Here is a 15469-nt window from a genome sequence, read left to right on the forward strand (position 1 = left end):
TACTATAATTGTATTTCCTAAGATAATATTATTACTAAAATAGTTTCTAAAAGTGTTCTAGGCTACCCTACCCTAGAATTAGGGGTTACGACTAAAATAGGTTATAAGTAGGGTAAGAGTTTCTGTATAGCACTTTGTGACATCTGCTGGTGTAAAAAGGGCTTTATCAATACATTTCATTGATTGTTAGGTTTAGGGTTTATATGGCAAAAAACTGTATTGTTTATAGCTCTCTTGCGCCGCCCTGTGGCCTTCTGCGGGTACTACATACCTCATTCATGACACCTGCTAGGCTCATAATCTGAGGAAGAAACTGCATCTGATCTACAAATCAATGAGCAAGCCCTCCCGATTAGACAACAATCACCCCATTATATCCATTTGGTTTGCAACTCAGTGAACCTGTGCAGCATTCGCTCAATTTGATGCCTACAAACAAAGAAGTCGAGGCATATCAAATCACCCAGCAGCCATTTAGAAACAACAAGTCGTCGAAAAAATGGTTATTTCTTAATTAAAAAATGTCTTCTGGCTGTTTAAATCTGCCACGTCTTGGAAAAGAAGGCAGGGACATGCGTTTTGTTTAGATTGTACACTTTTTTCTTAAAACAAATATGGTTAACCATGACCAGAAAATGTTTAATGTTTGATGGCTATCCGCCAGCCATCGCCGGGAGTACGGTTCACCACAACATGTAATCAGGTGAACAGTGAGTGCGCTCACCAAGTAGCCATAACCTTGTTAATAATAAGTTACCTGAGGTAAACCTACAGGGTTAACGCAGGCAGGTCTCATTGATAACAATAGTGAAGCTGGCATTGTGACGCAGAACAATGGGCTGGGAATAGAACGTTCTGAAGACGAGTCGGTGTCACGGAGCTCAATAGAACTAATAGGAGATGGTAGGGTGAAAAATGCCCTAATATAAGGCCTGTTTTTTCCCGATTACTTCATAACCAGGGACAAAAGGTAATATTATGAAACTGGGCTCCATGGCGGATGCAATGAACTAATTTTATCCGAAATAAACGCTGTAAAAAATGTCACTTGAGGCGCCCCGAAAATAATATTCAGAAGTTCAGTCCTTGGACACAGAAGGGTTTAACACTAAAGTTACCTCTAAGGAGAACCGGACAGAGGGAGCGTAGGAAGCCAGCATCCGTCAACGAGAGAGGGAGAAGCCCTCCACGTTATTTAACAGGTGGAAAAAACAACCGGGGAGCTCCATCGGTCCACAAGAAATGCAGGCAGCCGGTGATTATATAGTGGTAGCTAGGATAACTAGGATGCTGCTGGTAGAGTAGCTAGCTTAGCTAGCTGTACCGACTAGCTTGGCTAGCTAGCAGGTTGTTCGTCTGTCCATCGAGGATGATGACGAATCCGGTGAACCACACAATTAAACAAGAATAGCGAGTGAAAAGGATCTGGCTACACTCATACTGTCACTGACCATTATGCAAAAAATAAAATTGAACAATTAACTTCGGTCTCAACACTGTAACGAACTCCGTCGTTGTTCCCCAAGATCACCTCAGCCCACTCTGCGCGTAACTGGACAATATGCTTGGCGCCAAACCGTACGTGGACGCGGACAGTTCTGTACGGGGACGCGGACAGTTCCAGAACGCGGACATGAGCAGAGCCACACAATAAACTAAACCCAGTCTTTAAAGTCGGGTACATTAGTCATATTCATTTTTTATTATGTAAAACAAAAATTATTCGTTTTTTAAAACAATATTTTGAGATCTGGGACCATATAAAAAAAGCGGCACAGAGTAGAACATGTGTCGTATAAGTGCTGAGAATAAAGCAGTTTTAGTCCTACTCGTATGGGTAAAATTAAAGCTATGCATGAAGCCTCTATTCATAAGTGTCCCACCTAGTTGGCAGATATTTAGGACACCTCATGAGCTGTCCTAACCAGTTAAGAGGTACCAGCAGGTGTCTTGATAATAGAAACATGCAGCGAGTCAGTGGTTTCTGTGCAACATGTAATTGCTTTGGAGCAGTGCCGACCTGTCATTCAGATTTACAGTAAGTGCATTCATCTCATTTCAGCTAAACAATGGATATATAGCGTTTTGCAATAATACTAATAATAATTATACACATCTCAAATCTATTAATTAAACATCTGAGAACAGTATTATTGAAGGTACCCATAAGCAACCATTTTGTATTAAATAACATGTGAAAAATTATGGAAATAGCATTTAGGAAATACATTCTTAATAATTCTAAAACAAAATTGTCATCTCACCTCTTATCTTTGGTGTCATGTTCCCCAGAGAGACTCATTTTAGAGGCAGGGCCCCCCTCCTCTCTCTCCCCAGAGAGACTCATTTTAGACCACTGACCCCTAAACAGAGATCCAACATGTTGGTTGTAGTTAACACAGTAATTCTTGAATGTGAATTGTTATCATTTATTAATTATCTCTAACAAAACATTTACTAACAGACATATCGAAACAGTCAGGTGATTTAATGCAATCACATGAATATGTAGTTGTGACATCTCTTCACCATGGCCATGTCACGCCCTTATTTGTATTCATTAAAAGTCGGCCATTTATTATTTTTGAATCTGTTCTTTTCTAAACGTATCTGAGAATGTAGACAGAAGGGCTAAAACAGGCTTGATTGATCTGGGGGGGGATCAGTGAGCTATACAGAAAGGTTTTTTGCAACAATTAAGAGATGTTTTATTATTTAAAGTAGGCTAGGTTATAATGTATAACAGTTTTTTGTTGTTGTGTAAAGCAGATCAAGGTCTATACCTCAGCAAGTGGCGACCCGTCATTCAGGGCAGGTGAACTTTCCTGTTTTGCATGTTATTGTGGCATTAAAACATGTCACATATAAGTTTGCTAACAATGTAAAAAATATATACACTACCGGTCAAAGGTTTTAGAACACATTCAAGGGTTTGTCTTTATTTTTACTATTTTCTACATTGTAGAATAATAGTGAAGACATCAAAACTATGAAATAACACATATAGAATAATTTAGTAACCAAAAAAGTGTTAAAGAAATGAAAATATATTTTATATTTGAGATTCTTCAAATAGCCACCCTTTGCCTTGATGACAGCTTTGCACACTCTTGGCATTCTCTCAACCAGCGACCCGTCATTCAGGGCAGGTGGCCGTTCCTGTTTTGCATGTTATTTTGGCATTAATACGTGTCACATATCAGTTTGCAAAAAATTTAAAATAAATAAATATATATATAATTGAGTTAATAAAGCTGCAAAAAAACTTGGTCTCTTTTTTGTTTTTTTGAGTAAGGCAGCTCCAAAATGCAGGTGTTTCAGCCTAGCTCAGTGCTTTCTGTGGTGGTGGGGCGGCCAGCGGAAAATACGGAGCGCTGCGCCGTGATTGGCTCACTGTTCTGTCACTCATGGGGACACTACGTCACTGCCAAGTCTAAGGGTAGAGCTAGAAAATTCAAGCCCCTTGGGTTCTGCCACAGAGTTACATTAGAAGTGCCCATCCAAGAAGGTCATTGGCCAACAGATAAAATTACGTCAAATCACATTATATCTACAGTAGCTTTGATTGAACTGATCAGGTCAACATCATACTTTCAAAATCTTAGCCAGCAGTCATCATCATGAATCAAGTCGACAATCTACTGGCAAATCATTTTTAATCCTTGTCATATGAAGAGAAATAATGAAGAGAAATGATAGGGCAGATGTTGGGACTCTGCTGTTGGGACTCTGCTGTCGGGACTCTGCTGTTGGGACTCTGCTGTTGGGACTCTGCTGTTGGGACTCTGCTGTTGGGACTCTGCTTTATGTAGGCCCTAACAGTTTGTGGTCACCATTTCTCACCGTTATAGTGCAATGAATGTGTTGTTTAGTGTTGTGTTGTGGAGTGGCTTTGCTGGCATGCATCCCCCTTTATTTATGTTTTGCCCCACCAAGATTGACATGCTAAAATCACCACTGACCTCAGCTATAGCCTAGATGACCAGCCTAAACCTGTTCAGATCAGTTCCCATAACGTTACAGACCTAACAGTAGCAGGACAGAGCTTGTAGCCTAGGCATGGTATTTTACACACCATTTCAAACGGAGACCATCAGGTTTGTCAGCATGATATGTGATACTAGCTCAAACCTACTCTGACTATTGAATGTCTGACGTCGACCTAACCTTATAATAGTTTGTAGTTTAGCCTAGACTTACCAGGGTCTGCCCGTCTTTCCTACATATCAACACATTTACAGTGGGGGGGAAAAGTATTTAGTCAGCCACCAATTGTGCAAGTTCTCCCACTTAAAAAGATGAGAGAAGCCTGTAATTTTCATCATAGGTACACGGCAACTATGACAGACAAAATGAGAAAAGAAAAATCCAGAAAATCACATTGTAGGATTTTTTATGAATTGATTTGCAAATTATGGTGGAAAATAAGTATTTGGTCAATAACAAAAGTTTCTCAATACTTTGTTATATACCCTTTGTTGGCAATGACACAGGTCAAACGTTTTCTGTAAGTCTTCACAAGGTTTTCACACACTGTTGCTGGTATTTTGGCCCATTCCTCTAGAGCAGTGATGTTTTGGGGCTGTCGCCAGAGCAACACGGACTTTCAACTCCCTCCAAAGATTTTCTATGGGGTTGAGATCTGGAGACTGGCTAGGCCACTCCAGGACCTTGAAATGCTTCTTACGAAGCCACTCCTTCGTTGCCCGGGCGGTGTGTTTGGGATCATTGTCATGCTGAAAGACCCAGCCACGTTTCATCTTCAATGCCCTTGCTGATGGAAGGAGGTTTTCACTCAAAATCTCACGATACATGGCCCCATTCATTCTTTCCTTTACACGGATCAGTCGTCCTGGTCCCTTTGCAGAAAAACAGCCCCAAAGTATGATGTTTCCACCCCCATGCTTCACAGTAGGTATGGTGTTCTTTGGATGCAACTCAGCATTCTTTGTCCTCCAAACACGACGAGTTGAGTATTTACCAAAAAGTTATATTTTGGTTTCATCTGACCAGTTATATTTTGGTTTCATCTGACCATATGCCATTCTCCCAATCCTCTTCTGGATCATCCAAATGCACTCTAGCAAACTTCAGACGGGCCTGGACATGTACTGGCTTAAGCAGGGGGACACGTCTTGCACTGCAGGATTTGAGTCCCTGGCGGCGTAGTGTGTTACTGATGGTAGGCTTTGTTACTTTGGTCCCAGCTCTCTGCAGGTCATTCACTAGGTCCCCCCGTGTGGTTCTGGGATTTTTGCTCACCGTTCTTGTGATCATTTTGACCCCACAGGGTGAGATCTTGCGTGGAGCCCCAGATCGAGGGAGATTATCAGTGGTCTTGTATGTCTTCCATTTCCTAATAATTGCTCCCACAGTTGATTTCTTCAAACCAAGCTGCTTACCTATTGCAGATTCAGTCTTCCCAGCCTGGTGCAGGTCTACAATTTTGTTTCTGGTGTCCTTTGACAGCTCTTTGGTCTTGGCCATAGTGGAGTTTGGAGTGTGACTGTTTGAGGTTGTGGACAGGTGTCTTTTATACTGATAACAAGTTCAAACAGGTGCCATAAATACAGGTAACGAGTGGAGGACAGAGGAGCCTCTTAAAGAAGAAGTTACAGGTCTGTGAGAGCCAGAAATCTTGCTTGTTTGTAGGTGACCAAATACTTATTTTCCACCATAATTTGCAAATAAATTCATAAAAAATCCTACAATGTGATTTTCTGGATTTCTTTTTCTCAATTTGTCTATCATAGTTGATGTGTACCTATGATGAAAATTACAGGCCTCTCTCATCTTTTTAAGTGGGAGAACTTGCACAATTGGTGGCTGACTAAATACTTTTTTTCCCCACTGTATATGACTTCTAATGTTACCGATAAATACGTGCCACAGTTTCAACAGCCATTGTGTAACTGCGTAGGCTACACACTTACTTTCACGTTCATATGAGGAAATCACATAACTTCTGACAGTCGCTGGTGCAGCCGCCTGTTCTCTTGCAGATTAAGTAGCTTTTATAGGCGACTCATTCAACCAGCCTAAACAACAGTAAATAAAAGATGTCAAATGGTCAAAAGTCAATCCTGATATAGCCATGTACATCAAAGAGAGGTGTATTGCTACAGATGTATGATCTTAATTTTAGCCAGTTTGCTACAGCAGGAAAATAATCCTGCAGCAACAGGACATTTGAATTATTATGGGAATGGCCGGCAGGGATGTAGCTCAGTTGGTAGAGCATGGCATTTGCAACGCCAGGGTTGTGGGTTCGATTCCAGTATAAAAAAATTTAATGTATGCACTCGCAATGTATGTAAGTCGCTCTGGATAAGAGCGTCTGCTAAATGACTAAAATGTAAAATATCACAATGTAGAATTATGTGTACAGATGTAGGATCTTAATTTGATCACCCCCCACAGCAGAATAACTTTCCCTCAACGCAGTAAATGTAAAACGTGTAGTGTATTTGAGGTTTTAAAAGGCTTCTGAAGTTTGTAATTTCCACTTAGAAATGGCAGACTTCAGTTTCCCTTACTAAAAATGTATCAACCGCTACAAAAATGTCCATTCACCTTTTCAGTCACCTCCTCCTTGTGTGAAGGACAAGTAAATAAACAGGTTAATGTCAAGCTCTGCATGTTTTTTGGAATGTCTCATGCAATGTAGGCTTACATTGAACACCACACATTGGCTGTTACTGTAGGCTGAATGGTAGAACAGCTATTTCCATGTTAAATGTTATTGGAGGCCTTTTTTACATTATGATCAAATAGCCTACTTGGTCTCTGTTAAAACTGTAACTTAAAGTGGGTACAGCCTCAGTGTTCACAGTAAACTCACGCCGGAAAGTTGCACAGATCGCTATACTATAGTAGAACTATGATACAAATAAATTTATCAAAGGAAATGGGAAATGTAGAACTAGGATGAATGAATATAGATGTATTGAATTCACAGGAGGTTGGTGGCACCTTAATTGGGGAGGACGGGCTTGTGGTAATGGCTGGAGCGGAATAGGTGGAATGGTATCATTAATATGAGCCGTCCTCCCCTCAGCAACCTCCACTAGATTGAATTTGACTTGCCCACGTCCAGTTAGCGCCATTTTGTATGATTAAACTGTCAAGTCATTATATATTTTCCGTTCTGCTGAGAGAGCACCTTCCTGATGACTAGCGCTCTGTATATTCTAATGGATGAGGCCTGAGCTGGAATGTGAAGCTAACTGAAGCTAGCTTTAGAAAACCAGTATATCTAGCTAGCATCATAGTCCACCCCTCAGGCTAAGTTCAGGTTACAGCATCAGGCAGACATCAACAGCCGAGTTGTAGGCTACTACCTGGGTCGTGTTCATTAGTTTACTCCGCAGCCAAGAGTTTTAAAATGTTGCATAAACAGTTTACTCCAAACGCTGTCCAACGTGACCTAAACGGTTTCTGTTGCCAAACGTTTCGCTACGGTGGGCACTAATGAACACACACAACCTGTTTTGAGGAAGTGTAAGTTGTTGTTAGTCTTTCCACAATATTCATTTGTCTCTCTTTCACACAACATACCTTCCTGAGTGAAAAGAGTTAACAGTAGATTAGAAAGAGAAAATGTTGTTGCTTGTTGTGTTTTAAGCCTGTTTTGAGAAGACAAGTGATAGACCTATGATACAGTAGGAGATCACCCTGGGGAACACAGTCTATAGGTCTATGATACAGTAGGAGATCACCCTAGGGAACACAGGTGGGCACTGAACGAATTCACCCCCCCCCTCCGCATCGAATTTACTTCAAATACATTTTAAGGAGAGTAGGCCAATTATAACACTCTGTCTACCAAAAATATTAACTATATGAATACACATAACAATATCATCAACTATATGAATACACATAACAATATCATCAACTATATGAATACACATAACAATATCATCAACTATATTTATACACATAACAATATCATCAACTATATTTATACACATAACAATATCATCAACTATATTAATACACATAACAATATCATCAACTATATTAATACACATTACAATATCATCGACTATATGAATACACATAACAATATCATCAACTGTATTAATATCATAACAATATCATCAACTATATGAATACACATAACAATATCATCAACTATATTAATACACATAACAATCATCATCTTACCTTTTATTTCTCTCAACAGAAACAGAGTCTAGAATGATCATTCGGTGGTGGAAAGTTACTGCTGAACACATTTGCATATACATTTGCATATCAGGATCTACCTGTTCTCTCTCTCTCTCTCTCTCTCTCTCTCTCTCTCTCTCTCTCTCTCTCTCTCTCTCTCTCTCTCTCTCTCTCTCTCTCTCTCTCTCTCTCTCTCTCTCTCTCTCTCTCTCTCTCTCTCTCTCCAACACATCCCTGCTGCTACTTGATGAAGTCACTAGGTGTTGTGTTAAGGCTGCTCAAATATCATTTAGTTACACAGCTACTTTAGCTGTACTTTAGCTACAGCTTTTAAATGTTCTAAAACAGCATTCAACATGAGGTAGACAGCTCTTACTTTTCTCCAGTGTGTCAGCAAGCTCCTTCTGGTTCATTTTCCTCAGGACGTGCAGTGTGATCTTCAGAGCCCCCTCTCTGGCACTGCTCTCCTGCTTCTCATCTTCAGCATCCACCACTTCCTTATCCTGCTTCTGACTCTCAAAGCCTTCTGTGAGTTCTGGACTAAGAATCCTCTTGAACATCTTCAGCTCGTTTTTCACAAATGTTATAATATTCTCTTCAAGCAACTGAAATAAATCAAGTAAATATGTTATGCAAGAGACTAAATGCTTTCTCATTAACACATTAATGAATGATTGACAGGTCAACTTTACTTGAGGTAAACAAAAACAAATGTACATAACAGGACCACATACACTGAATATGGAGGCCAGGTCTGTTTGATGACTCTGGGAAGACTGACCACTGAGAATCTCTGACTCTGATCTCTCCTGGTGGTTTCTGTGGACAAAACATGAGATTACATTTTCTCATTCAGGGAGTGCACACACACAAACACACACACACACACACACACACACATACACACGTACACACACACACACACACACACACACACACATACACAGGGAGGGAATGTTGTGTTGGTTTAATATTTTTTTAGGACTATGAACATGGAAAAAAGTATTAGCCTATGGATTATGAAAACAACAAAAATAAATGGTAAAATGGGAGAGGAGAAATGACTAGAGACAGTGTTGTTTAACTCACTGACCATGACCCATGAGTTCTTCTTACCTTTGTTCACTAGAAAAGTCTCCCTCTCTAAACTCTATAGGTTGACGCATAGACCAGTCACTCTTCATGGACACACAGCTGGGTACAGGGGAGGCTGGTCTCTCCTGCTTGATTGGACTTCAACACAACAGAGACAAACATTACATCTCTCATCTACTCTGAACTCAGATGGGGAAACAAGAGTTTCATTCCAAAACGCTATATATCCATTTTCAGAAATGTTGGTAAATTAGCTTTTATTGCTTAAGGAGATTAAGAGATTGGTGTGTTTTTTCAGTAGCTAATCATGGCATGGTTGTTCAATGACAGATCTATCACTTGATGGATTCATTTCAGAGAGACAAATAATCATGTTTCTTTTGCAAAATGCGATATATCTGCCTCACTCAGAGAAATAAGGAGTACTGCTAGGTTTTACACAGTCAAATGTAACAAATAACTACATTTTTATTAAAGAAATGTACACATGATACATTGATGGTACATCAATGATACATTGATGATGGAAAGTTACTGCTGAAAACATTTGCATATCTACATTTGCATTTCAGGTTCTACCTGTTCTCTCTCTCTCTCTCTCTCTCTCTCTCTCTCTCTCTCTCTCTCTCTCTCTCTCTCTCTCTCTCTCTCTCTCTCTCTCTCTCTCTCTCTCTCTCTCTCTCTCTCTCTCTCTCTCTCTCTCTCTCTCTCTCTCTCTCTCTCTCTCTCTCTCTCTCTCTCTCTCTCTCTCTCTCTCTCTCTCTTTCTCCAACACATCCCTGCTGCTACTTGATGAAGTCACTAGGTGTTGTGTTAAGGCTGCTCAAATATCATTTAGTTACACAGCTACTTTAGCTGTACTTTAGCTACAGCTTTTAAATGTTCTAAAACAGCATTCAACATGAGGTAGACAGCTCTTACTTTTCTCCAGTGTGTCAGCAAGCTCCTTCTGGTTCATTTTCCTCAGGACGTGCAGTGTGATCTTCAGAGCCCCCTCTCTGGCACTGCTCTCCTGCTTCTCATCTTCAGCATCCACCACTTCCTTATCCTGCTTCTGACTCTCAAAGCCTTCTGTGAGTTCTGGACTAAGAATCCTCTTGAACATCTTCAGCTCGTTTTTCACAAATGTTATAATATTCTCTTCAAGCAACTGAAATAAATCAAGTAAATATGTTATGCAAGAGACTAAATGCTTTCTCATTAACACATTAATGAATGATTGACAGGTCAACTTTACTTGAGGTAAACAAAAACAAATGTACATAACAGGACCACATACACTGAATATGGAGGCCAGGTCTGTTTGATGACTCTGGGAAGACTGACCACTGAGAATCTCTGACTCTGATCTCTCCTGGTGGTTTCTGTGGACAAAACATGAGATTACATCTCATCATCCAGGGAGTGCACACACAAACACACAAACACACACACACACACACACACACACATACACACGTACACACACACACACACACACACACACACACACACACATACACAGGGAGGGAATGTTGTGTTGGTTTAATATTTTTTTAGGACTATGAACATGGAAAAAAGTATTAGCCTATGGATTATGAAAACAACAAAAATAAATGGTAAAATGGGAGAGGAGAAATGACTAGAGACAGTGTTGTTTAACTCACTGACCATGACCCATGAGTTATTCTTACCTTTGTTCACTAGAAAAGTCTCCCTCTCTAAACTCTATAGGTTGACGCATAGACCAGTCACTCTTCATGGACACACAGCTGGGTACAGGGGAGGCTGGTCTCTCCTGCTTGATTGGACTTCAACACAACAGAGACAAACATTACATCTCTCATCTACTCTGAACTCAGATGGGGAAACAAGAGTTTCATTCCAAAACGCTATATATCCATTTTCAGAAATGTTGGTAAATTAGCTTTTATTGCTTAAGGAGATTAAGAGATTGGTGTGTTTTTTCAGTAGCTAATCATGGCATGGTTGTTCAATGACAGATCTATCACTTGATGGATTCATTTCAGAGAGACAAATAATCATGTTTCTTTTGCAAAATGCGATATATCTGCCTCACTCAGAGAAATAAGGAGTACTGCTAGGTTTTACACAGTCAAATGTAACAAATAACTACATTTTTATTAAAGAAATGTACACATGATACATTGATGGTACATCAATGATACATTGATGATGGAAAGTTACTGCTGAAAACATTTGCATATCTACATTTGCATTTCAGGTTCTACCTGTTCTCTCTCTCTCTCTCTCTCTCTCTCTCTCTCTCTCTCTCTCTCTCTCTCTCTCTCTCTCTCTCTCTCTCTCTCTCTCTCACACACACACAATTTTTTTTTGAAAATCACATCAAATCCCTATTATCAAAACAGCATCGTGCTTTTAAAACTCACATCCCTGTGATTGATCCATTTGAAGAAAGAAGTTCAACAGGTTGGAAAACATGGTTGTTGTGGATGTTGTATATTATGTATACACATAGGCTATATATGAGCCCAAGCCCGAAAAAACGAATGATAAAATAAAGATTTTGCCATTATCCAATACATAGCCTACTGCATATTACACACGGCAGAAAAACACTAAAAACAGAAAAAAGATTGAAGATGTCTTCGGTACATAATTGGTCTAGCCTTGACTCCACAATTAAACACATTCTAGTAATGTCCTTTATAATAATAATAATATAATATGCCATTTAGCAGACGCTTTTATCCAAAGCGACTTACAGTCATGCGTGCATACATTTTTGTGTATGCGTGGTCCCGGGGATTGAACCCACTACCTTGGCGTTACAAGCGCCGTGCTCTACCAGCTGAGCTACAGAGGACCACATACTGGATGGACTGGTTACCTTATGTTACACTCCACACTTCCTATCCATGAGTCTGGGAGAGAACGTATAGGCCTAGGCCATGCTGTTGGTTCATTGATTGTGCAGGGCAGCTTACAGAGTTAGCCTTCCGGTTTACAGAATTAGATTTTAATATAGTCTAGTATTAGGAAGAAAACAAATATGTTCATAATTAACAAAAAACGAACAGGCAGAAAAGCAGCCTCCATTCACTAGTCGAGCTGTTCCCCTGACCCTGTTAATGCCCATTTGATAATCGGACATTATAAATCGAAACCAATTGTAAAATATTAAGGCCAGGCACCACAGGCAAAACATTTGATTTTGCTTCCATCTGTCAATGTTCCGATTTTGGGATATTTTGGAACTATAACTTCCATACTTTCATAAAATGTACAATTACATCGGCAATAATGTATATAAATACTTGGTTTGTATCATTTTATCCCAACTCCGTCAACTACACCTAGCATAAATGTCGTTTTTTTTAGCATGTTTCATGTAGAACTTCAAGAGCTATTTTTCAAACTCTCCATGTTGAATCATATATAATTCAACCTCTATTTTTCGAACTCTCCATGTTGAATCATATATAATTCAACCGCTATTTTTCAAACTCTCCATGTTGAATCATATATAATTCAACCGCTATTTTTCAAACTCTCCATGTTGAATCATATATAATTAAACAGCTATTTTTCAAACTCTCCATGTTGAATCATATATAATTCAACCTCTATTTTTCAAACTCTCCATGTTGAATCATATATAATTAAACAGCTATTTTTCAAACTCTCCACGTTGAATCATATATAATTCATCCGCTATTTTTCAAACTCTCCATGTTGAATCATATATAATTCAACCGCTATTTTTCAAACTCTCCATGTTGAATCATATATAATTCAACAGCTTGTTTTCCGGAGCAGATCGTTACTAGTCCATACATGGCTATATCCTTTGTGACGTGGTACTGAAAGAGGAGGCGTTTACTGACATCCGATTGGTTACTGACATTTAATGGCACTTTCCGGCAACCTGATTGGTTACTGGCATTTAATGGCACTTTCCGGCAACCTGATTGGTTAAAAGGCCTCACGTGCCGCACAGCGCTTCCTCGTTTGAAAATATCTCCCGCGAGGAATCCACGTAAAGAGAGACAAAATGAGAAAATCTCGAAGAATATACCTACATTATGTGAATAAAAAATAGGAGATCTCAGTTAGCCAATGTGAGAAAAGCAGTGAATGAAAGAAAACATGAGCCTGATCAGCCGATCCAGGCAGTAGCAGTACAGGTAGAGGAGGAAAAGGAGGAGGCCGGCAGCAGCGCGTCGAGACGCACATTAGTTGAGATGAAGATGACAGCTAGCAGCGATCAACCAGACAGACAGACAGCCAACAGAGGCTTTTATTCCACATGTCACAAAGAAACCAACTTGTACATGATTTGATTTGCCCTAAGTGTCTAAACACTGGACTGAAAATCACCATAGACCCCCACCAACCAGGGATTCTGTAATTCTGTCATGATAGAATGTGCACCCTGAGAAGGTGATCGTGATGCATTTAGGAGGAGTGTTTCCACTTCCTCCAGGCTGCAGGAGGGCTCCAGGGGAGATGTGGCATTTTATATAAATGTGAGGATGGTTCTTCTAGCACACGAACTTGGACTTGGTTATGCAGCTCTAAAGAAAATAAACAAAGTCCTAGGGATTCCTTCCCTGAGTCTCAGCTCATATCAGAGACATGACAGGAGAGTGACAGGTCAATAAAAAGAGAGAGTAGCCCATTATTGTCAGGTGACTTGCTGTGTATAAATAATATTTAGTAGCCAACTGCGATTACCAAGAAATTAGCTTTACATAAAGGAAATGCATGCTGATATGCTAATATATACATAGGGTAACATGCTGATATGCTAATATGTACATAGGGTAACATGCTGTATGCTAATATGTACATAGGGTTACATGCTGATATGCTAATATGTACATAGGGTAACATGCTGATATGCTAATATATACATAGGGTAACATGCTGATATGCTAATATGTACATAGGGTAACATGCTTATATGCTAATATGTACATAGGGTAACATGCTGATATGCTAATATGTACATAGGGTAACATGCTGATATGCTAGTATGTACATAGGGTAACATGCTGATATGCTAATATGTACATAGGGTAACATGCTGATATGCTAATATGTACATAGGGTAACATGCTGATATTGAGTCCTGCAGTTATGACTGTAATGTCGACAGACATCATAATAAGTACTCTTTTCCCCCACTTTAGTAGCAGAGATTCAGAGAGGGCAACAAAGCGGGGAGTGCTGCAAAGCTAATTAGAATACGCAGATATAGACCCAGACATAGCAGAGTTGCTGAAGGAGGATGAGGATGCCATCATAGACATTCATGGATCCTTTGATGGCTCTTGGCACAAGAGAGGATTCACTTCCAACTACGGGATAGGTGTGTTCATTGATGCTGGTACCAGCCAGCCCTAGAAAATGGTGAAGATCCACCCAGTCGCAAAAAACATGGAGGCCATACATTCTTTAATTGAGAGGATGCACAGAAAATGGTACCTGTATATCACAGGATGTCAAATGATAACATCCTCAAAAGAATGTAGCATGGAGAAACCCAGAATGCAAATGAACGTCTGAACTCTAATATGGTTGTGATGCCCCAAAACTGTCTTGTTGGGCAAAAGCCTCATTGCCAGTATGGCAGTAGCCACGTTCAATGAGGGAGCCACTGCTATATCAGATGGGATGGACTAATTGTGTATTGGCAGCACTTTGGTGACACTGGAAGCAATCAGAGAGGAGTTGTGAGAGCTGATGCTGCTTCAATGGAGTGTGACAAGGGGAGGCGCAGGTCACATGACACAGTCAAGAAAGTAAAGCAGCACCAGCAACAACTCAAAGAGGGCCGTACATATGGGTCAGGCATAGCTGATTACTGTTCTGCACATTTCAACAGCCATACAAAAGCCTTGGATGTGACACATTGAGCAAAGTGATATGAGAATTTGCCCAAAACTGCATATTTGGTATTCAAAGCATATGCTCTATTGCTTGAAACAAATGTATTAAACGTGCTGATGTATTTGTAAAAGGTATATTTGATGTTTATTTGTCAGTTTAGAAGTGATATATGAAAAAGAGATTAATTTAATGTGACGTAAATGGTCATATTTATGGTAAGTACATTTTAATTGTAGTCTGTGGTGTTTGGCATTACAGTTGTTCTCAATTGCTAAAACACAATTTCTGAAACCTTGCTCCATTTCCTGAAAACATTAAACACAAAACCTCATCTTCAAGCACTATT

At 39.8% G+C, this 15469-nt stretch overlaps 2 protein-coding genes across 2 annotated transcripts in view; both read right to left on the bottom strand.

Moving 5' to 3' along the window:
• LOC311125132 (NLR family CARD domain-containing protein 3-like) overlaps positions 1 to 15469 on the bottom strand; it is a gene marked incomplete at its 3' end in the record, with an annotated part of 273187 nt that overhangs the window by 11257 nt on the left and 246461 nt on the right. The window lies entirely within an intron of this gene.
• LOC311125118 (uncharacterized protein) lies at positions 1072 to 11128 on the bottom strand (the record flags this gene model as incomplete). Its single annotated transcript, XM_084199187.1, has 5 exons — positions 10941 to 11128; positions 9289 to 9405; positions 8907 to 8991; positions 8549 to 8777; positions 1072 to 1085 (listed from the first exon to the last, which is right to left on the bottom strand). Exons 1-5 carry the CDS (start codon positions 11006 to 11008, stop codon positions 1072 to 1074), a joined length of 513 nt encoding a protein of 170 aa, XP_084055313.1. The 5' UTR covers positions 11009 to 11128.

This window comes from Coregonus lavaretus (genome assembly GCF_964263955.1).
Source record: "Coregonus lavaretus genome assembly, contig: HAP1_SCAFFOLD_254, whole genome shotgun sequence".
NCBI lineage: Eukaryota > Metazoa > Chordata > Actinopteri > Salmoniformes > Salmonidae > Coregonus > Coregonus lavaretus.